This window comes from Artemia sp. Qi Xiang Cuo, chromosome 1 (genome assembly GCF_049724085.1).
Source record: "Artemia sp. Qi Xiang Cuo chromosome 1, ASM4972408v1, whole genome shotgun sequence".
In the NCBI taxonomy this organism is placed as follows: domain Eukaryota; kingdom Metazoa; phylum Arthropoda; class Branchiopoda; order Anostraca; family Artemiidae; genus Artemia; species Artemia sp. Qi Xiang Cuo.
This window is the reverse complement of record NC_142794.1, coordinates 79,213,217-79,235,912: the sequence shown is the minus strand read 5'-3', so window position 1 is coordinate 79,235,912 and position 22,696 is coordinate 79,213,217. Positions and strand designations below refer to the sequence as shown.

Sequence of the window (22,696 nt, the reverse complement as noted above, 5' to 3'; positions counted from 1 at the left end):
TTGTTGATTTTTCTAACAGAAAAAAAAAATTCTATATTATATTAATAATGCATTAGGTGTAAAATAATTGCTCCGTGTATATTAATTAAAGAAAAAGAAGGAAATAAAAGAAAGAAAAAGAGGGGCGAATCTTCTTTTGAGTTTTCTCTCTTGTTTTTTTTTATGATTTGACTAACAGAAAAAAAAAATTATCGATTCATTTAAGAATTTAGTAGGTGTAAAATAATGGCTCCTTGTCTATAAATTACAGAAAAAGAAAGAAATAAAAGAAAGAAAAAGAGGGGCGAATCTTCTTTTGAATTTTCTCTATTGTTTTTTTTGATGATTTGACTAACATAAAAAAAAATTCTCGATTCATTTAAGAATTTAGTAGGTGTAAAATAATGGCTCCTTGTCTATAAATTACAGAAAAAGAAATAAATAAAAGAAAGAAAAAGAGGGATTAATATTATTTTGCATTTCCTCTCTTGTTTTTTTTTATTATTTTAGTAACAGAAAAAAAAATTCTCTATTAATTTAAGAAATAATTTGTTTTAAAATATTGTATCCGTTTATATTAATTAAAGAAAAAGAAGGAAAAAAAAGACATAACCTGTTTTGCTTATATAATTTATATTTGTCTCTCTTGTTTTTTTTGTTGTTTTTTATAACAGAAAAAAAAATTCTAGATTCAATTAATAATTCATAAGGCTTAAAATAAATTCTCCTTGTATATTTATTAAAGAAAAAGAAGGAAATACCATAAAGAAAAAGAGGGATTAATCTTCTTTTGCATTTTCTCTCTTGTTTTTTTTGTTTATTTTAGTAACAGAAAAAAAAAATTCTCTATTAATTTAATAATTTATTAGTTGTAAAATAATTTCAACTTGTATATAAAATAATTAAAAATAAGGAAATAACCGAAAGAAACAGTGTTAATAATATTATATTTAATGTTCTAAATTTTTTTTTTTTTTTTTTTTACTAACAGAAAAAAAAAAATTATATATTAATTTAATAAATTATTTGGGGTAATACATTTGCTCCTTCTCTATAAATTAAAGAAAAATTATGTAAAAAAAGAACTAAATTGTGGGACGACTATTAGTATTAATTTTATATCTTTTTTTTGTTGATGATTTGACTAACAGAAAAAAAAATTCTCGATTCATTTAAGAATTTAGTAGGCGTAAAATAATGGCTCCTTGTCTAGAAATTAAATAAAAAGAAATAAATAAAACAAAGAAAAAGAGGGACTAATCTTCTTTTTAATTTTCTCTCTTGTTTTTTTTGATTATTTTACTAACAGAAAAAAAATATCGATTAATTTAATAATTTATAAGGCGTAAAATAAATTCTCCTTGTCTATAAATTAAAGAAAAAGAAATAAATAAAAGAAAGAAAAAGAGGGGTTAATATTCTTTTGAATTTTCTATCTTTTTTTTTTTTGATGATTTGACTAACAGAAAAAAAAAATCTCGATTCATTTAAGAATTTAGTAGGCGTAAAATAATGGCTCCTTGTCTATAAATTAAATAAAAATAAATAAATAAAAGAAACAAAAAGAGGGGCTAATATTATTTTTCATTTTCTCTCTTGTTTTTTTTGATTATTTTACTAACAGAAAAAAAAATATTGATTCAGTTAAGAATTTAGTAGTCGTAAAATAAATGATCCTTTTCTATAAATTAAATAAAAATAAAGAAATAAATTAAATAAACATAGGTATTAATATAATTATTATTTTTCTCTCTTGTTTTTTTTGTTTTTTTTTGTAACAGAAAAAAAAAATCAATATAATATTATTAATTTATTCTTCGAAAAATAATTGCTCCTTTTATATAAATTAAAGAAAAATAAAGAAATAAAATAAAGAAAAAGAGGGGTTAATATTCTTTTTAATTTTCTCTCTTGTTTTTTTTTTATGATTTGACTAACAGAAAAAAAAAATTCTCGATTCAATTAAGAATTTAGTAGGTGTAAAATAATGGCTCCTTTTATATAAATTAAAGAAAAAGAAGTAAATAAAATAAATAAAAAGAGGGGCGAATCTTCTTTTTAATTTTATATATTGCTTTTTTTTATGATTTTACTTAGAGAATAAAAAAATTCTCTATTCATTTAAGAATTTAGTAGGTGTAAAATAATGGCTCCTTGTCTATAAATTAAAGAAAAATAAAGAAAAAACCTAAAGAAAGAGTGGGGTTATTATTAATATGCATTTCCTCTCTTGTTTTTTTTGTTGTTATTTCTAACAGAAAAAAAAAATTCTATAGTAATGTTTTTCATAATAATTCGTTATATAAATGATAATGGTCTATTAATTATAGAAAAAGAAGGAAATAAAAGAAAGAAAAAGAGGGTCTAATCTTCTTTTGAATTTTCTCTCTTGTTTTTTTTGATGATTTGACTAACAGAAAAAAAAATTCTCGATTCATTTAAGAATTTAGTATGTGTAAAATAATGTCTCCTTGTCTATAAATTAAATAAAAAGAAAGAAATAAAACAAACAAAGAAAAAGTGGGGCGAATATTATTTTGAATTTTCTCTCTTGTTTTTTTTGTTTATTTGTCTAACAGAAAAAAAAATTCTCGATTAATTTAATAATTTAGTAGGTGTAAAATAATGTCTCGTTGTCTATAAATTAAAGAAAAATAAAGAAATAAAATAAAGAAAAAGAGGGGCGAATCTTCTTTTGAATTTTCTCTCTTGTTTTTTTTTTGTTTATTTTACTGAAATAAAAAAAAATTCTCGATTCATTTAAGAATTCAGTAGGTGTAAAATAATGGATCCTTGTCTATTAATTAAAGAAAAAGAAGGAAATAAAAGAAAGAAAAAGAGGGGTTAATCTTCTTTTGAATTTTCTCTCTTGTTTTTTTTGATGATTTGACTAACAGAAAAAAAAATTCTCGATTCATTTAAGAATTTAGTAGGTGTAAAATAATGGCTCCTTGTCTATAAATTAAAGAAAAATAAACAAAAACAACACAGAAAAAGAGGGTCTAATATTATTTTTCATTTTCTCTCTTTTTTTTTTTTATTATTTGACTAACAGAAAAAAAAATCTCTATTCATTTAAGAATTTAGTAGGCTTAATATAAAGGCTCCTTGTCTATCAATTAAAGAAAAAGAAAGAAATAAAAGAAAGAAAAAGAGGGGTGAATATTCTTTTTAATTTTCTCTTTTTTTTTTTTATGATTTGAATAAAATAAAAAAAATTCTAGACTAATTTAATTATTTATAAGGCGTAAAATAATGGCTCCTTGTCTATAAATTAAAGAAAAATAAATAAATAAAACAAAGAAAAAGAGGGTCGAATCTTCTTTTGTTTTTTCTCTCTTGTCTTTTTTTGATTTATTTACTAACAGAAAAAAAAAATTCTATATTAATTTAATAAATTATTCTTGTTTAAACAATGGCTAATTCTAAATATATTAAAGAAAAATAAGTAAATAAAATTAAGAAAAAGAGGGATGACTATTATTATTCATTTTATATATTTCTTTTTTTGATGATTTGACTAACAGAAAAAAAAATTCTCGATTCATTTAAGAATTTAGTAGGTGTAAAATAATGGCTCCTTGTCTATAAATTAAAGAAAAAGAAAGAAATAAAAGAAAGAAAAAGAGGGGCGAATCTTCTTTTGAATTTTCTCTATTGTTTTTTTTTATGATTTGAATAACAGAAAAAAAAATTCTAGATTCATTTAAGAATTTATTATGTGTAAAATAATGGCTCCTTTTCTATAAATTAAATAAAAACAAAGAAATAAAACAAAGAAAAATAGGGGAGAATCTTCTTTTGAATTTTCTATCTTGTTTTTTTTGATGATTTGACTAACAGAAAAAAAAATTTCTCGATTCATTTAAGAATTCAGTAGGTGTAAAATAATGGCTCCTTGTCTATAAATTACAGAAAAAGAAAGAAATAAAAGAAAGAAAAAGAGGGGCGAATCTTCTTTTTCATTTTCTCTCTTTTTTTTTTTTTATGATTTGAATAACAGAAAAAAAAATTCTCGATTAATTTAAGAATTCAGTAGGTGTAAAATAATGGCTCCTTGTCTATAAATTACACAAAAAGAAAGAAATAAAAGAAAGAAAAAGAGGGGCGAATCTTCTTTTGCATTTTCTATCTTGTTTTTTTTTGATGATTTTACTAACAGAAAAAAAAATTCTCTATTCATTTAAGAATTTAGTAGGCTTAAAATAATGGCTCCTTGTCTATAAATTAAATAAAAATAAGGAAATAAAATAAAGAAAAAGAGTTTCGAATATTATTTTTATTTTTCTCTCTTGTTTTTTTTGTTTTATATTCTAACATAAAAAAAAATTCTATATTATATTTAGTATTTTTTTTTTTAAAAAAAATTTCTAATTTTATATTAATTAAAGAAAAAGAAGGGAAAAAAAGAAAGAAACAGAGGGATTAATATTCTTTTGCATTTCCTCTCTTGTTTTTTTTGTTTTTTTTTCTAACAGAAAAAAAAATTCTATATTAATTTAATATTTCGTTTGGTTGAAAATAAATTCAACGTTTATATTATTTAAAGAAAAATTAGCACAAAAAAGCAAGAAAAAGTTGGATTTATATTATTATGAATTTTCTCTCTTGTTTTTTTTGTTTATTTTACTAACAGAAAAAAAAATTCTAGATTATATTATTAATTAATAATGTTTAAAATCAGGTGACAGGGTATTTTAAATTAAGAAAAAGAAAGAAATAACCGATAGAAAAAGAGGGATTAATCTTATTATGCATTTCCTCTCTTGTTTTTTTTTTGATTTTTTTACTAACAGAAAAAAAAATTCTAGATTATATTAATAAATTGTAAGTTTTTAAATATTTTATACTTTTGAAATAAATAAAGAAAAAGAAGTAACTAAATGAACGAAACTGAGTGATTAATATTATTTTGAATTTTCTCTCTTGTTTTTTTTTTGTTGTTTTTTCTAACAGAAAAAAAAATTCATGACTAAATTTTTTTTTTATTATGTGTCAAATAATTGCTGAATGTCTATTAATTAATGAAAAAGAAGGAAATAAAAGAAAGAAAAAGAGGGGCGAATCTTCTTTTGAATTTTCTCTCTTGTTTTTGTTGATGATTTGACTAACAGAAAAAAAATTCTCGATTCATTTAATAATTTATTAGTTGTAAAATCATCGCTCCGTTTATATAAATTACAGAAAAAGAAGGAAATACCAGTAAGAAAAAGATGTGCTACTATTATTTTGAATTTCCTCTCTTGTTTTTTTTGATGATTTTACTAACAGAAAAAAAAAATTCTAGATTAATATAATAATTTATAAGGTGTAAAATAATGTCTCCTTGTCTATTAATTAAATAAAAAGAAAGAAATACAAGAAACAAAAAGAGGGGAGAATCTTCTTTTTCATTTTCTCTCTTGTTTTTTTTTGTTTATTTGACTAACATAAAAAAAAATATTGATTCATTTAAGAATTTAGTAGGCGTAAAATAAATGCTCCTTGTCTATAAATTAAATAAAAAGACAGAAATAAAAGAAATAAAAAGAGGGGTTAATCTTCTTTTTAATTTTCTCTTTTTTTTTTTTATTATTTGACTAACAGAAAAAAAATTCTCGATTCAATTAAGAATTTATAAGGTGTAAAATAATGGCTCCTTGTCTATTAATTAAAGAAAAAGAAAGAAATAAAAGAAAAAAAAAGAGGGGCGAATCTTCTTTTGAATTTTCTCTCTTGTTTTTTTTTGATGATTTGACTAACAGAAAAAAAAAATTCTCGATTCATTTAAGAATTCAGTAGGTGTAAAATAATGGCTCCTTGTATATTAATTACATAAAAAGAAAGAAATAAAACAAATAAAAAGAGGGGCGAATCTTCTTATTCATTTTCTCTCTTGTTTTTTTTTGTTGATTTTAATATAATGAAAAAAAATATCTATTCATTTAAGAATTTTGTAGGTGTAAAATAATGGCTCCTTGTCTATAAATTAAAGAAAAAGAAAGAAATAAAAGAAAGAAAAAGAGGGGCTAATCTTCTTTTGAATTTTCTCTCTTGTTTTTTTTGATGATTTGACTAACATAAAAAAAAATTCTCGATACATTTAATACTTCATTTTGTTTAAAATAAGGGCAAAATTTAAATTAAAAAAAGAAAAAGAAAGACAACACCGCAAGAAAAATAGGGGCTACAATTAATATTCATTTTCTCTCTTGTTTTTTTTTTGATTTTGTTTCGGAAATGAAAAAAAATTCTATTAAAAGTTTTTAATTTATTATGTTTTATAATAATTATACGGTTCAAATAAATATTTAAATTTTAGTTAATAAACTAAAGATAGAGTGGTTTTAATATTCGTATGTATTTTCTCTCTTGTTTTTTTTTTGTTTTTTTTAGTAACAGAAAAAAAATTCTAGTTTCATTTAATAATTTATTTGGCTTAAAATAATTGCTCCTTGTCTATAAATTACAGAAAAAGAAAGAAATAAAAGAAAGAAAAAGAGGGGCGAATCTTCTTATGCATTTTATATCTTTTTTTTTTTTGATGATTTTAATAACAGAAAAAAAAATTCTCTATTAATTTAAGAATTTATTAGGTGTAAAATAATGGCTCCTTGTCTATAAATTAAAGAAAAAGAAAGAAATAAAAGAAAGAAAGAAAAAGAGGGGCGAATCTTCTTTTGAATTTTCTCTCTTGTTTTTTTTGATGATTTGACTAACAGAAAAAAAAATTCTCGATTCATTTAAGAATTTAGTAGGTGTAAAATAATTGCACCGTTTATATAAATTAAATAAAAAGAAGGAAATAAAAGAAAGAAACTGCTTGGCTAATCTTATTTTTAATTTTATATCTTTTTTTTTTTTATTTATTTACTAACAGAAAAAAAAAAATTAAATATAAATTATATATATTATAAGTCTTTAATTTTTTTCAAATGGTCTTAAAAAATTAGAAAATGATGGGAAAACACGAAAGAAACTTTTTTGCTAAAATTATTATTAATTTTCTCTCTTGTTTTTTTTTTTATTTTTTTTAAAAAAGAAAAAAAAATTCTATTTTAATATATTTCTTTTTTATTCTTCAAATTCTTGCTACGTTTATATAAAATAAATAAAATTAAGTAAATAAAATAAAAAAAAGAGGGGCGAATCTTCTTTTGAATTTTCTCTCTTGTTTTTTTTTATGATTTGACTAACAGAAAAAAAAATTTCTCTATTAATTTAAGAATTTAGTATGTGTAAAATATTTGATCCATGTCTATAAATTAAAGAAAAATAAATAAATAAAAGAAAGAAAAAGATGTGCGAATCTTCTTTTGAATTTTCTCTCTTGTTTTTTTTTGATGATTTGACTAACAGAAAAAAAAATCTCGATTCATTTAAGAATTTAGTAGGTGTAAAATAATGGCTCCTTGTCTATAAATTAAAGAAAAAGAAAGAAATAAAAGAAAGAGAAAAAGAGGGGCGAATCTTCTTTTGAATTTTCTCTCTTGTTTTTTTTGATGATTTGACTAACAGAAAAAAAAAATTCTCGATTCATTTAATAATTTATTTGGTTTAAAATAATGTCTCATTTTATATAAAATAAAGAAAAAGAAAGAAATAAAAGAAACAAAAAGAGGGGCGAATCTTCTTTTGAATTTTCTCTCTTGTTTTTTTTGATGATTTGACTAACAGAAAAAAAAATTCTCGATTCATTTAAGAATTTAGTAGGCGTAAAATAATGGCTCCTTGTATATAACTTAAAGAAAAAGAAAGAAATAAAAGAAAGAAAAAGAGGGGTGAATCTTATTTTGAATTTTCTCTTTTTTTTTTTTATTATTTGACTAAAATAAAAAAAATTCTCGACACATTTAATAATTTAGTTTGTTTAAAATAATGGATCATTGTCTATTAATTACACAAAAATAAAGAAATAAAAGAAATAAAAAGAGGGGCGAATCTTCTTTTGCATTTTCTCTCTTTTTTTTTTTTGATGATTTGACTAACAAAAAAAAAAATTCTCGATTCCTTTAATAATTTAGTAGGCTTAAAATAATGGCTACTTGTATATAAATTAAAGAAAAATAAAGAAAAAACATAAATAAATAGATTGGATAATATTATTTTTTATTTTATATATTTTTTTTTTTTATAATTTTTATAACAGAAAAAAAAAAATTATCGATTAATTTAAGACTTATGTAGGTGTAAAATAATTGCTCCTTGTCTATTAATAACAGAAAAACAAACAAATAAAACAAAGAAAAAGAGGGGCGAATCTTCTTATTCATTTTCTATCTTTTTTTTTTTTGATGATTTGACTAACAGAAAAAAAAATTCTCGATTAATTTAATAATTTATTAGGCGTAAAATAATGGCTCATTGTCTATAAATTAAAGAAAAAGAAAGAAATAAAAGAAAGAAAAAGAGGGGCGAATCTTCTTTTGAATTTTCTCTCTTGTTTTTTTTGATGATTTGACTAACAGAAAAAAAATTCTCGATACAATTAAGAATTTAGTAGGGGTAAAATAATGTCTCCTTGTATATAAATTAAATAAAAAGAAAGACAAAACAGAAAGAAAAAGAGGGATTAATATTCTTTTGCATTTTCTCTCTTGTTTTTTTTTTGATGATTTTACTAACAGAAAAAAAAATTCTAGACTAATTTATTAATTTAGAATGCGTAAAATAATGGATCCTTGTCTATAAATTAAATAAAAAGAAAGTAATAAAATAAAGAAAAATAGGGGTGAATCTTCTTTTGAATTTTCTCTCTTTTTTTTTTTTATTATTTTAATAACAGAAAAAAAAATTCTCGATTCATTTAAGAATTTATTAGGTTTAAAATAATGGCTCCTTGTCTATAAATTAAAGAAAAAGAAAGAAATAAAAGAAATAAATAGAGGGTCAAATCTTCTTTTGAATTTCCTCTCTTTTTTTTTTTTATTATTTTACTAACATCAAAAAAAATTCTCGATTCAATTAAGAATTTAGTATTTGTAAAATAATGGCTCCTTTTCTATAAATTAAAGAAAAAGAAATAAATAAAAGAAAGAAAAACAGGGGCGAATCTTCTTTTGAATTTTCTCTCTTGTTTTTTTTTTGATGATTTGACTAACAGAAAAAAAAATTCTCGATTCATTTAAGAATTTAGTAGGTGTAAAATAATGGCTCCTTGTCTATAAATTAAACAAAAAGAAACAAATAAAATAAAGAAAAAGAGGGGCGAATATTATTTTTCTTTTTATATCTTTTTTTTTTTTTATTATTTTAATAACATAAAAAAAAATCTCGATTCATTTAAGAATTTATTAGGTGTAAAATAATGGCTCCTTGTCTATAAATTAAAGAAAAAGAATGAAATAAAAGAAAGAAAAAGAGGGGCGAATCTTCTTTTGAATTTTCTCTCTTTTTTTTTTTTATGATTTGACTAACAACAAAAAAAATCTCTATTCAATTAAGAATTTACTAGGTGTAAAATACTGTCTCCTTGTCTATAAATTAAAGAAAAAGAAGGAAATAAAAGAAAGAAACAGAGGGGCGAATCGTCTTTTGAATTTTCTCTATTTTTTTTTTTTTTTATTTGAATAACATCAAAAAAATTCTCGATTCATTTAATAATTTAGTAGTTGTAAAATAATGGCTCCTTGTCTATAAATTAAAGAAAAAGAAGGAAATAAAAGAAAGAAAAAGAGGGGCGAATCTTCTTTTGAATTTTCTCTCTTGTTTTTTTTGATGATTTGACTAACAGCAAAAAAATTCTCGATTCATTTAAGAATTTAGTAGGTGTAAAATAATGGCTCCTTGTCTATTAATTAAAGAAAAAGAAAGAAATAAAACAAAGAAAAAGAGGGGCTAATATTCTTATTCTTTTTCTATCTTTTTTTTTTTTGATGTTTTTACTATAATGAAAAAAAATATCGATTAATTTAATAATTTAGTAGGCGTAAAATAATTGCTCCTTGTATATAAATTAAATAAAAAGAAAGAAATAAAAGAAAGAAAAAGAGGGGCGAATCTTCTTTTGAATTTTCTCTCTTGTTTTTTTTGATGATTTGACTAACAGAAAAAAAAATTCTCGATTCATTTAAGAATTTAGTAGGTGTAAAATAATGGCTCCTTGTCTATAAATTACATAAAAAGAACGAAATAACAGAAAGAAAAAGAGGGGCGAATATTATTATGAATTTTCTATCTTTTTTTTTTTTGATGATTTGAGTAACAGAAAAAAAAATTCTCGATTCATTTAAGAATTTAGTAGGTGTAAAATAATGTCTCCTTGTCTATAAATTAAAGAAAAAGAAGGAAATAAAAGAAAGAAAAAGAGGGCCGAATCTTCTTTTGCATTTTCTCTCTTTTTTTTTTTTGATTATTTGACTAACAGAAAAAAAAATTCTCGATTAATTTAAGAATTTAGTAGGCGTAAAATAATGGCTCCTTGTCTATAAATTAAACAAAAAGAAGGAAATAAAAGAAAGAAAAAGAGGGGTGAATCTTCTTTTGAATTTTCTCTCTTGTTTTTTTTTATGATTTGACTAACAGAAAAAAAATTATCGATTCATTTAAGAATTTAGTAGGTGTAAAATAATGGCTCCTTGTCTATAAATTACAGAAAAAGAAGGAAATAAAAGAAAGAAAAAGAGGGGCGAATATTATTTTGCATTTTCTCTCTTTTTTTTTTTTGATTATTTGACTAACAGAAAAAAAAATTCTCGATTCATTTAAGAATTCAGTAGGCTTAAAATAATGGCTCCTTGTCTATTAATTAAAGAAAAATAAGTAAATAAAAGAAAGAAAAAGAGGGGCGAATCTTCTTTTGCATTTTCTATCTTGTTTTTTTTTGATGATTTGACTAACAGAAAAAAAAATTCTCGATTCATTTAAGAATTTAGTAGGCGTAAAATAATGGCTCATTGTCTATAAATTAAAGAAAAAGAAACAAATAAAAGAAAGAAAAAGAGGGGTGAATCTTCTTTTGAATTTTCTCTCTTTTTTTTTTTGATTATTTGACTAACATAAAAAAAATTCTAGACTCAATTAAGAATTTAGAAGGTGTAAAATAATGGCTCCTTGTCTATTAATTAAAGAAAAAGAAAGAAATAAAAGAAAGAAAAAGAGGGGCGAATCTTCTTTTGAATTTTCTCTCTTGTTTTTTTTGATGTTTTGACTGACAGAAAAAAAAAATATCGATTAATTTAATAATTAAGTAGGCGTAAAATAATGGCTCATTGTCTATAAATTAAATAAAAACAAAGAAATAAAACAAAGAAAAAGAGGGGTGAATCTTCTTTTGAATTTTCTCTCTTTTTTTTTTTGATGATTTGAATAAAATAAAAAAAATCTCTACTCATTTAAGAATTTAGAAGTCGTAAAATAATGGATCCTTGTATATAAATTATAGAAAAAGAAAGAAATAAAAGAAATAAAAAGAGGGGCGAATCTTCTTTTGAATTTTCTCTATTTTTTTTGTTGATTATTTTAATAAAAGAAAAAAAAATTTCTCGAGTCATTTAATAATTTATTAGGTGTAAAATAATGGCTCATTTTCTATAAATTAAAGAAAAAGAAAGAAATAAAAGAAAAAAAAGAGGGGTGAATATTCTTTTTAATTTTCTCTCTTTTTTTTTTTTATGATTTGAATAATAGAAAAAAAAATTTCTCGATTAATTTAATAATTTATTAGGTGTAAAATAATGGCTCCATGTGTATAAATTAAATAAAAAGAAGGAAATAAAAGAAAGAAAAAGAGGGGTGAATCTTCTTTTGAGTTTTCTCTCTTGTTTTTTTTGATGATTTGACTAACAGAAAAAAAAATTCTCGATTCATTTAAGAATTTAGTAGGTTTAAAATAATGTCTACTTGTATATAAATTACATAAAAATAAATAAATAAAACAAAGAAAAAGTGGGGATAATATTCTTTTTCATTTTCTCTCTTGTTTTTTTTTGATTATTTTAATAACAGAAAAAAAATATCCATTAAATTAAGAATTTAGAATGCGTAAAATAAAGGCTCCTTGTATATAAATTAAATAAAAAGAAACAAATAACAGAAAGAAAAAGAGGGATTAATCTTATTATGCATTTTATATATTGTTTTTTTTTATTTTTTTAATAACAGGAAAAAAAATATAGATTAATTTAATAATTTATTTGGCGTAAAATAATTGCTCCTTTTATATTAATTAAAGAAAAACAAAGAAATAAAAGAAAGAAAAAGAGGGGCGAATCTTCTTTTGCATTTTCTCTCTTGTTTTTTTTTGATGATTTGACTGACAGAAAAAAAAATTCTCGATTCATTTAAGAATTCAGTAGGTGGAAAATAATGGCTCCTTGTCTATAAATTAAAGAAAAAGAAAGAAATAAAAGAAAGAAAAAGAGGGGCGAATATTCTTTTGAATTTTCTCTTGTCTTTTTTGATGATTTGACTAACAGAAAAAAAAAAATTCTCGATTCATTTAAGAATTTAGTCGGTTTAAAATATTGGCACCTTGTATATTAAATACAGAAAAAGAAGGAAATAAAAGAAAGAAAAATAGGGCCTAAAATTATTATTCATTTTATAGCTTTTTTTTTTTTATTTTTTTTCTAACAGAAAAAAAAAATTATATGTTATATAATTAATTTAGGAGGTTTAAAATAATGGCTCGTTTTATATAAATTACAGAAAAATAAGTAAATAAAATAAAGAAAAAGAGGGGCTAATCTTCTTTTGAATTTTCTCTCTTGTTTTTTTTTTGATGATTTGACTAACAGAAAAAAAAATTCTCGATTCATTTAAGAATTTGGTAGGTGTAAAATAATGGCTCCTTAGAAAAAAACATGGCTATAAATTAAAAGCAGTTCCGTTAGATTCCTAATTTCATGCTGGTTTTTCAATATAATAATCTTTACTCATACAGTGCACCCCATCACCCTCCCTTCAATAGACTCAAATATAGCTTGATCCTTTGTATAACGGGTGTCTACTATGTAGAATTTAAGATATCCAAATTAGCCTGTGTGAATGTGTGGAATATTGGATAAAAATACAATTTTAAATGAGTTAAAAGTATGAATAATAATATAAGCAAACAAGATAATCAGATTATTACAAAATGCTGCATATTACAAAGTAAGGATTTCCTTATCTTACCATTATTTATTTTAGTTTGATATATATCCTAAGACTATATATGGGATCATCAGAGGTGCTGGGTGTGAGGATGAATTGTGAAAAACGCAACTTTGAACAAAAGCATAAAAAAAACAAAAAAACAACTTTAAAACTTTGGTCGCATGCTGACCAATGGTCTACGTTCCACAAGTATCGATCTCCTGATTCACTGTCTTCGGTCGGGAGTGAAATAGGTGGATAAAAATTAGCAATCTAAAAATGCCTTTCTTTTTGTTTTACTATATCACCTTCGGGAGAGCCACTATTTTACACAATTACCGAGAGTTCAGGGTCGGGTAGTCACTTATTAGTTGAAATTTTTTTAGGGGGGGGGGGGGGAGGGAGCAATGGAACTTACTTTTGTGATTTTTACTAGGTTTAAAAAAGGGGACAACAAGAGCACATCATTTTATTTTATTTTTAGATTTTATTTATTCTTTCCCATCGATAATGAGGATTCCTGGAGCACCTACTATTTTTCTTTTTCTAAATGTCACTGATATGCGATATTATTTCAAGGTACTAGAACACAGCCTAGGTTAGAATACAGAAAAAGGGGGAAATATTATTCTTATTTTCAATGAAGGTTGTTCAAGAAATCTGATGAAAGATTAAGTTTGACTAGTACATTGTTGTACAAACTTGGAAAAATCTGGGTTAAACCAAGCTAGTTTGTTAGGAAAGTCGACTAAAAAACCCAACCTCTTCCGAGCGTGCCATCACTGGAAACCAGCTCAAATACAAACCAACTTCACTACACTTTTTTCAAATTGCCAAGGACATCAAAATAAAAACGTTCTTCGCTTGGCTATAAATATAATTTTTATAAATATAATTTCAGTAAAATAAAAATATAATTTTTACTTTACTGAAAAAAATTCAAATGAATTTACTGAAAAAAATACACATTGTCAGTTTAATATACATATGCTGATATTTATTCCTTAAAATCTTAATTAATTTTTGATTTTTAAAGTTTTAAAAATGAAAACATTTAATATAATTTTTTTTCAGTAAAGTAAAAATTATGTTCTGGCTTTTAAAATGCATAGGGGTTTAGAACCCTACTCATATTAATTTCTGCTCGTTTTGAGTTTGACTGCTATTTATTTTAATTTCTGTTTGTTTTAGGTTTCAGTAATTTATTGATACCGATTTGTGGTCAAAGTTGATATTTCAGAAATTGTGGATGATATTTGGAAAAGATGATATTTTTGGAAAAAGTTGTTTTTAATTAATTTCTGCTCGTTCTATATTGATATAGTCTTTTCCAGTGAAAAAGACAGAGCCTCTTCTAAAGTTAAACAACCATCCCTTCCATAAAAACCTTAAATACCCCCTGGGCAAAACTTACAACCCTTGCCCCTATTCTCTGTTTTTTTTTTTTAAACCCCAAAAGCCATATTATATGATATTTAGACTATTTTGAATATAATGGCTATCTCAAAATTTCTATTAGATGCATTTCGGGACAATACGACGTGTGTGTGTCTGTAGGGGGGGGGGAGGTAGCTACCCCCTGATCACTTTGAATCTTAAAAGAGCACTAAAGCGGCTGATTACCAATCCAATGGGCCCCCTCCGAAGTTTATATGATCAAGCTTTCTATAAAACCTCATATGCCCAAAGGGCATAACTTACAACCCTTGCCCTGAGGACTGAGGGGATTTGTTATCCTCAAAGACATAATTTCCAGAGCTCTCAAATACGTTGAACAAAATGGCTATCTCAAAATTTTGATTGGAAATGTTTGGGGAAATGATCACTATTATCCTCTGATCACTCTTGACTATTAATAAGGGCACTAGCGCTCTCAATTCCCAATCAAATGAGTCTCTTTTGAAGATTCTACGACAACGCTTTCAAAAAAAATATTATATGCCCTTAGGGCATAACTTACAGCTTTAACCCATACGTCCGTGGGGGGTTGGTCATCCTCAAAGACATAATTTCCAAATATTTCAACTACGTTGAACAAAATGGCTATCTCCAAATTTTGATTATAACCTTTTGAAGTTTCTACAACAACACTTTCTAAAAGAAACTTATATGCCTCCAGGGTATACCTTACAACCCTTACCCTGGGGGCTGTAGGGGGGGGGTTGTCATCCTAAAAGACCTAATTCCCAGAATTTTCAACTATGTTGGAAAAAATGGCTATCTCAAAATTTGGATTGTATGTTTTTTAGGAAATGGTGGGCGTGAGAGGTGAGTTGGTTACCCTCCAATCCCTTTTGACTATTAAAAAGGGCACTAGCCCTTTCAATTTCCAATCGAATGAGCTCTTTTTGAAGTATCTACGACAAATCTTTCTTTAAACGCCTTATATGCCCCCAGAGTATAACTTACAACCCTTACCCAAAGGGCTCTGGGGGGGGGTGTCATCCTCAAAGACCTAATTTCCATAACTTTCAAATACGTTGAACAAAATGGCTACCTCAAAATTTTGATTGGATGTGCTTGGGGAAATGGTGGGCGTGAGAGGGGGCTAGCTGCCCTCCAATCACTTTCGAGTTATAAAAAGGACACTAGCCCTTTCAATTTTCAATTGAATGAGCCCTTTTTGAAGTTTCTACGACAACGCTATCTAAAAAAATCTTATACGCCCCCTGGCTTTAACTTATAACCCTTGCCCTGAGGGGCGTGGGGAGTTTGTCATCCTAAAAGACATGCTTTCCAGAACTTTCAACTATGTTGAACAAAATGACTATCTCAAAATTTTGATTGGATGTGTTTAGGGAAACGGTGGGCGTTAGAGGAGGGTTAGTTCCCCCTACAATCACTTTTGACAATCAAAAAGGGCACTAGCCCTTTCTATTTACAATCGAATGAGCTCTTTTTGAAGTTTCTACAACACTTTCTATAAAAACCTTATATGCCTCCAGGGTATAACTTACAACCCTTATCCTGAGGGTTGGGGGGGGGGGTGTCACCCTCAAAGACCTAATTTCCAGAACTTTATTCTACGTTGAAATAAATGGCTATCTCAAAATTTTGATCGGATGTTTTGGGGAAATGGTGGGCGTGAGAGGGGGGTTAGTTGCACTCCAATCACTTTTGACTGTTAAAAAGGGCAGTAGCCCTTTTAATTTCCAATCGAATCAGCCTTTTTTGAAGTTTCCACAACAACACTTTCTATAAGAACCGTGTATGCCCCTGGGGCATAACTTACAACCCTTGTCCTGAGGGGTGTTGTGGGGGGGGGGGGGGTGTCATCCTCAAAGACATAATTTCCCGAACTTTCAACTACGTTTTAAAAAATGGCTCTTACAATCAATTCTAAACTAATAATCCACTAAAAAAAAATTTTCAGTTAAGTGTAAATTATGTTCTGGTCTTGAGAAGGTATGGGGGTGTCAAAGACATAATTTCCAGACCTTTCAACTACAGTGGACAAAATGGCTATCTCAAAATTTTTATTGGATGTGTTTGGGGAAATGGTGGGCGTGAGAGGGGGCTTAGTTGTCCTCCAATCATTTCCTACTATTAAAAAAGGCACTATCCCTTTCAATTTCCAATCGAATAAGCCCTTTTTGAAGTTTCTACGACAACCCTTCTAAGGTTTTGAATTGTCTGCTTTAAACTTCCTGCTAATTTGAATTTACTAGACTTGTATCAATCGAACTCAGTTTTAGGTAACATAATCACAACAAAAAGATAGAGGGAAAAAAAGAACTACTTTCAGTCTACATTTTTTTTATTTCTTGATCATCCAATCAGAATCCATTTCCGGTAAAAAAAAAATCCTTATATGTTAATCACTCATGTTGTATCAAGGTATGACCTCTGCCAAACGGGAATACATCGATTTTTATTCATAACAGCATTACAACTATTACTAACAACTACTCGCAGCATTAACTCCCATTAAGTTCCAGATTCCATTGATTCTTTCTTTTGTCTCTTCCGACTGCATTGGGATATAACTAATGCCTTTTCTTTTTTATAACTTTTCTTTTATATAACTAACGCTACTTTCTTTTTTATTTGTTGAAATCAGCTACTTTCTTTTTTATTTGTTGCAATCATCTCGTTTTTTATGTGTTTCTGTTATTTCTTGTACGTCTCAGCTGATTAGTCTATTATTATTCGTTGGTAAAGGCGTCCATATGTGAAGCCAAAACATTGAGGCATTTTTAGTATGTTCGTGCACTGTCTTAATCAAAAGTATTACCCGTTATATACATAAATATAAAACAAAATCCTTTGATAGTCCATTATCTGCTAAAGATTATAGAAATAATAATGAAAAGAAATAATAATTTGTACAGAAATACTAATAGATAATCAAATAAAACTGGTGAAATGTGTCTTCTCATAGGTTCATTTCAACCATTGAATGTAAGCGACTTCTGGACCATCAACTTAGCATACTTAAAATAACAAGTTTTAATTTTGTCAATATCTCTCACTGATAAAACATTCTTATAATTCCATTTCATTGTATCTGTAAACAGAAAGGTAGAGAGGTCTAAAAAACGGTCCAACAGTTGTATAGCTAAAAGTTTAGCTGCTGCCTAAACCGTATATTTGCCGCCTTACGACCATTAAGTTTGGGTAACAGAAAGAGAACAATAATTCGTTTACCAATTTGAGGACGATACAGTCGTTGAAAGTGAGTAAACCTCGATATAATTAATCTCGCAGAAAGTAATCACCCTCAAGTCAATAAATCAATCTCTCCAAAAAATCTCATTACCTAATGGCCAAGTAAACTACGCATTGGACTCAGTATAAAGGTTTCCCTTGATATATCAACAACACATTAAAAAAAAAAAATTATATTTATACAATTCTCTTCCCCTCACCCCCCAAGAAAAAGGAAAAACTAACCAGTATGTTTCCACTTGGTGAAAGCTTAAGGTTATCAGGAGAACCTGGTACATTGGCAAAAACTTCTCTCGTACCACCTTTGGGTCCTTTTAGCCAATATCTAAAGTAAAAACCAACAATTACAAGTTTAAAACTATTCTAGGATCACGTATGAAATGAATAAAGCACATTAAAACATTTAGATCACGCTTGGAAGAGAAATGAAAAAAAGAGACATTGGAGGTCTAAAATATTGAAGTAAAAGTCACTTTTCATTCAAACAAAACGATTACGGCTACACTTATAAAGCATCCTTCAACTGATTATCAACGCTATGACGACCGTCATGGATCTGAAAGGACCAGTTTTTGACATTACAGTGACACTCAACACTCTCTAGTAAACCTACTCCGATGGTATGTATAGACAATATTTTGGTCACTCAACACTACATTACAACCGCAAGGGAGTGACTAGAGTGTCACTAGAGAGCGACACCGCTTTTGTAGGAATTTAAATATAGGAATGGTACCTGAGTCTGACTTACAGAGCACTAGATAGAAACTGCTTGGAAATTTTGAGCGTTAAACTGGGATTGTAGGGCTGCAGAAAATGAGGACGGTAAGAATCGATATAGAAAACATTGCGATATTTTTTTATAATGAAGAATTGAAGAAATATTTACTTTGAGTTCAAAGAATCGAATTCTTTCAACTACTTTTTTTTTCCAAAATTATCAAGGCTAGATGCTGAGCTTCTTGTATGTTATCCAGCTCTAAATACCTCAGGGTATTTACTAGAGAATTTTTAGAGAACATACGATAAATACAGAAAATTAAAACAGGTCCTGACAATATGGTAAATTAGTTTTCGAAATAAAGACCAATATTCACGACATTAAAAATAGAAAACTGAAAATCAAAAAGTTTTGTTTAAAGTTAAATTGAAAATGTTAAAAAAATTAGGTACTTTAATAACTACCCCTACAATTCTATGATCTTCTGGCTGGTATGGACCTACAGCCCTGTCCTTCCACTATCCCAATATCTTGTGGGGTCTTTACGAGATTTTCCATAAGAAAATTGGTTTTCTCCCAAATGACTCCAAAAGTAAACGATACCGAAATCAGTGATTTGAATTTTGAGTTAACCGTTATATATTTACGAACGTTAATTTTCGAAGACATTTCAGAGAACCCATTTTTCTTTCGGGTAAATGTAGGGATTCCCCGTAAAATACGAGGATAGTAGAAGCACTGCTACAACTGACAAAAGGAGAATAAAAGTAAATATAAAAAAAGCAAAACCTCGTTAGTCTATGACGGAAGCATTCAGCAACAACAACAAAATCTTCATGAGGAGACAACTGAATACCATTCGCGAAGTGCAAATCTTCCATTAGAACATTGTTTTCACCAGTCACAGGATTGTATCGAATTAGCCTTTGAAAAGAATAGAGTAAGAATATTGAATAATTAGAAAAATTCTTCGAAAATGTCTATATTTAGAGATGAAGAACCGATGAAAAAAAATTACTTAAGAGGGACACAACTGGGAAATGTAAATAGAGAGACCGAAAGAGAGGAGAGGGAGAGACAGAGAGAAGAGAGAGAGAGAGAGAGAGAGAGAGAGAGAGAGAGAGAGAGAGAGAGAGAGAGAGAGAGAGAGAGAGAGAGAGAGAGAGAGAGAGAGAGAGAGAGAGAGAGAGAGAGAGAGAGAGAGAGAGAGAGAGAGCGAGAGAGAGAGAGAGAGAAGGGGAAGAGAGAAAGAGAGAGAGAGAGAGAGAGAGAGAGAGAGAGAGAGAGAGAGAGAGAGAGAGAGAGAGAGAGAGAGAGAGAGAGAGAGAGAGAGAGAGAGAGAGAGAGAGACTGAAGGAGGAGAGAGGGGAAGAGAGGTAAAAAGATTTGACACTACAACAAAAAAGGGGGAAATATGGCTTTTGGTAATATTGAATAGATTAGTGCTTATAAAAATAGAAACCTTTCCCGTTTAATACACAGGTAATGATGAAAGAGCTCACATTTATTTTCACTAGTATTATTTTGTCGATTATCTAACGTCTCTGAAAATATGTCAGCCCTACATGAGCACGAAAATAAGCCAAGTTAGAGCTTTGAAGCAAAGCACAAACCATAAAAGATACCAAGACAAGTGACAATACCACAACCGCTATCACAGCTATTATTTTTATGATTGCTACTTCTAATCATTGTAAAACACCAGCAATTTAGAAGCTTTCCATAGCTGGGGGCCGTGAAAACATTGACCTTATTTACATAAGCCACATTAGTTTTTATTTCCATGTTTGCTACAATATCTTTATTTACATCCTCAATGCTAGACAGATTAATTGAGTAAATCAGTGAAAAAGGTTGGCGTTTTATAATACAATTTCTTTCAGGGAAGAAGACCAAGCTGTTTTACGTTAAACTAGTTTATAGAAAAACAGCAATAACAGCAAAAATATGTATGGGAGAAATAATTCCAGGATAAAAAAAAAACAATAGATTAGACCGACTAAGTAAAAAAAAACTATCCCTCATATTTGGGAACACTCCTATCCAGGTGCGATTTCTCGATTTATATGCTCATGATTACATTTTTGTTGCATCTTTTATAACTAAAATCCTCTCAGAATTCAGACCAAAATTACGAGTTCGATGTGCTGATTAATTTAATTTTTTGTAATACAGTTAAATCACCCACTAAATTCTGATTAATCTTTGTTCTCTACCATTATCAGAATATAATTTTTATTTTTAATAAATTTAGTGCTGAAAGAACCGCGTTAGGCTTAGATGGCATAACGGTATGACTTGCGTTTAGTTGTTCTAATAAATAACATAAAGCAATTTAAAGATGCACTTTCGTGTCTACAATAAAAAGAAAATTAAGTTCATCATAACGCTCCATGAAAGCTGCCTTAGTTAGAAAAACAAATTAACAGTGTGAAACTAATTAATCCTTATCTATTAGTCACTCAAAATAATAGGATCTCCAACTCTCCAAAAAAGGAAATTTATGCAATATAGGAGACTCGAGAATCCAATATGAGTGATTAGCAAAACAAATTCGCCCATTTCTGTTTGGTACTGGTAGTTAAACTTCTTCTTTTTTAGCCCTTACGATGAATAAGTTGAATTCAATGATCCTACTAATTTGAAATTTATGGGACTACCCACAGAGTTGCGAAATAAGACAGAGGCGAGATTCAATAACTTTTTTTTTTACGAGAGCTCATTACCTTCTTTAACCATTCTTTGCTCAATTTGCTTAAATTTCTTAGTTACAATCTGTTAACTACTATCTATTCGTTAGTCGATAGATAAAAAAAAAACTGACTGGATTAAAATAAACAATATGCATCAATAACATCTGGATTCTATGATTTTTTAGAAACTTATTTGCTAACCCTGTAAAGGCATCCTTTTGAAGGTTCACCAACCAGGCCAAATAATATATTAAAATAAGCTTACTTAAAAACCATCACAGCTAACTTTATATTTCAAATCAAAACACCTTCACCAGTCAAATTATTTGAGCGAAACTTCCTCACCGTCCTGTTGCTTGCCCAAAAAGAGCCATAGCCCCAGCGTGCAAAGGATAAATTGAACTATCAGTCCAGTATATAACACCATCAGAAGCCATCTCGACGCTGTTAGGGAGGGCAGGAGGCCGCCCTTCAATTGGTTCTGACGAGTTAACCAAGGTAACTAATTCTCCTAAAGATAGCAGTAATTTACACACATGGCAGTACACTGATTATGCTTTGGTCTAAAAATCGCTAAGCTGGGAATTTGGATTAAATAACTAATAAAGATTTAAACTACAAAAACTACAAAAATAATATGCAAAAAATAATAGGCTTAAACATACTTAGTTATATTTTTGCAAAATATAGCGGGTGAAAAAATTTTCATCTTAACATGTGTCTTTAAAGGCTTACTAGAGGCATCTTGGTCTCTACATAGTGAAAATATAAAAATGCGGTTGTTTTCCAACGTATAGTTGAAGATTATATAATCAGTGATTCATTATAAATTTTTGCATAGATAAGATAAGATTTATTTTCCAAACGCTACCACAAGCTCTAATAGAGCCAAATTCACTTCATATGACAAAAAGAAATTGACAAAGCAAAACAAAGAAACAAATAATACAGCAAGAAAAGAAACACTAATCAAGCATAAAAATTGTCGATAAGAATTTAACAAATGGCTAGAATAGAAACAGAAGAATAGAAGAAGAAGGGGTGGAAGATAAAATAAAATCAGGCTCAAGAAGAAAAACATTGCTGAAACCGTTTTCAAAGTCAAATACATAAAATTAAAAAAAAACAACACTGAAAATCAAGCCAAATTATTTGTCAAAAAAATATTTACAGTCAAAGAAAGGAATACGATTAAAGGAAAAAAGATTTAAAATTTAAGGTCAGAAAAGAAATTTAACATAAATAATTATCAAATCAAAAGTGGAAAAATAAAAAGTGACAAAGATAAAAGAGAAACAAAAAAAATGACTGACATGATTATTGTGAACATACACAACAACTAAAATAAGGGACGGAGGAGTTAATTTTGGTACAGAGCATATTTCAGGGATTATTGAGGTGTACCAAAATACAGGGGATGAAGCTTTTCCGGAACCTCTAAGTAACGGTATGGAGAGGAGACTATGTTGGAATTGCGAAGGAAGCTAGGCAGGGGAGACGGGCTCTAATGGGGTCATGTAAATCACGGAAGATGTCCTCAGTACGAGGAATTGATATTGTGGATTTAGCAAAACGCAAA

At 27.2% G+C, this 22,696-nt stretch overlaps 1 protein-coding gene across 4 annotated transcripts in view; it reads right to left on the bottom strand.

The window, feature by feature from the left end:
* The window catches only part of LOC148956764 (adipocyte plasma membrane-associated protein-like), a 71,723-nt gene that overhangs the window by 6,946 nt on the left and 42,081 nt on the right, over positions 1-22,696 (bottom strand). For all 4 annotated transcript variants that reach the window (XM_089096349.1, XM_089096324.1, XM_089096341.1 and 1 more), the window contains 3 exons: positions 21,463-21,628; positions 19,214-19,348; positions 17,929-18,028 (listed from right to left, as the gene is read on the bottom strand). In XM_089096349.1, the coding sequence (XP_088952475.1) occupies positions 17,929-18,028; positions 19,214-19,348; positions 21,463-21,628 (401 nt within the window). The remainder of the gene's footprint in view (positions 1-17,928; positions 18,029-19,213; positions 19,349-21,462; positions 21,629-22,696) is intronic.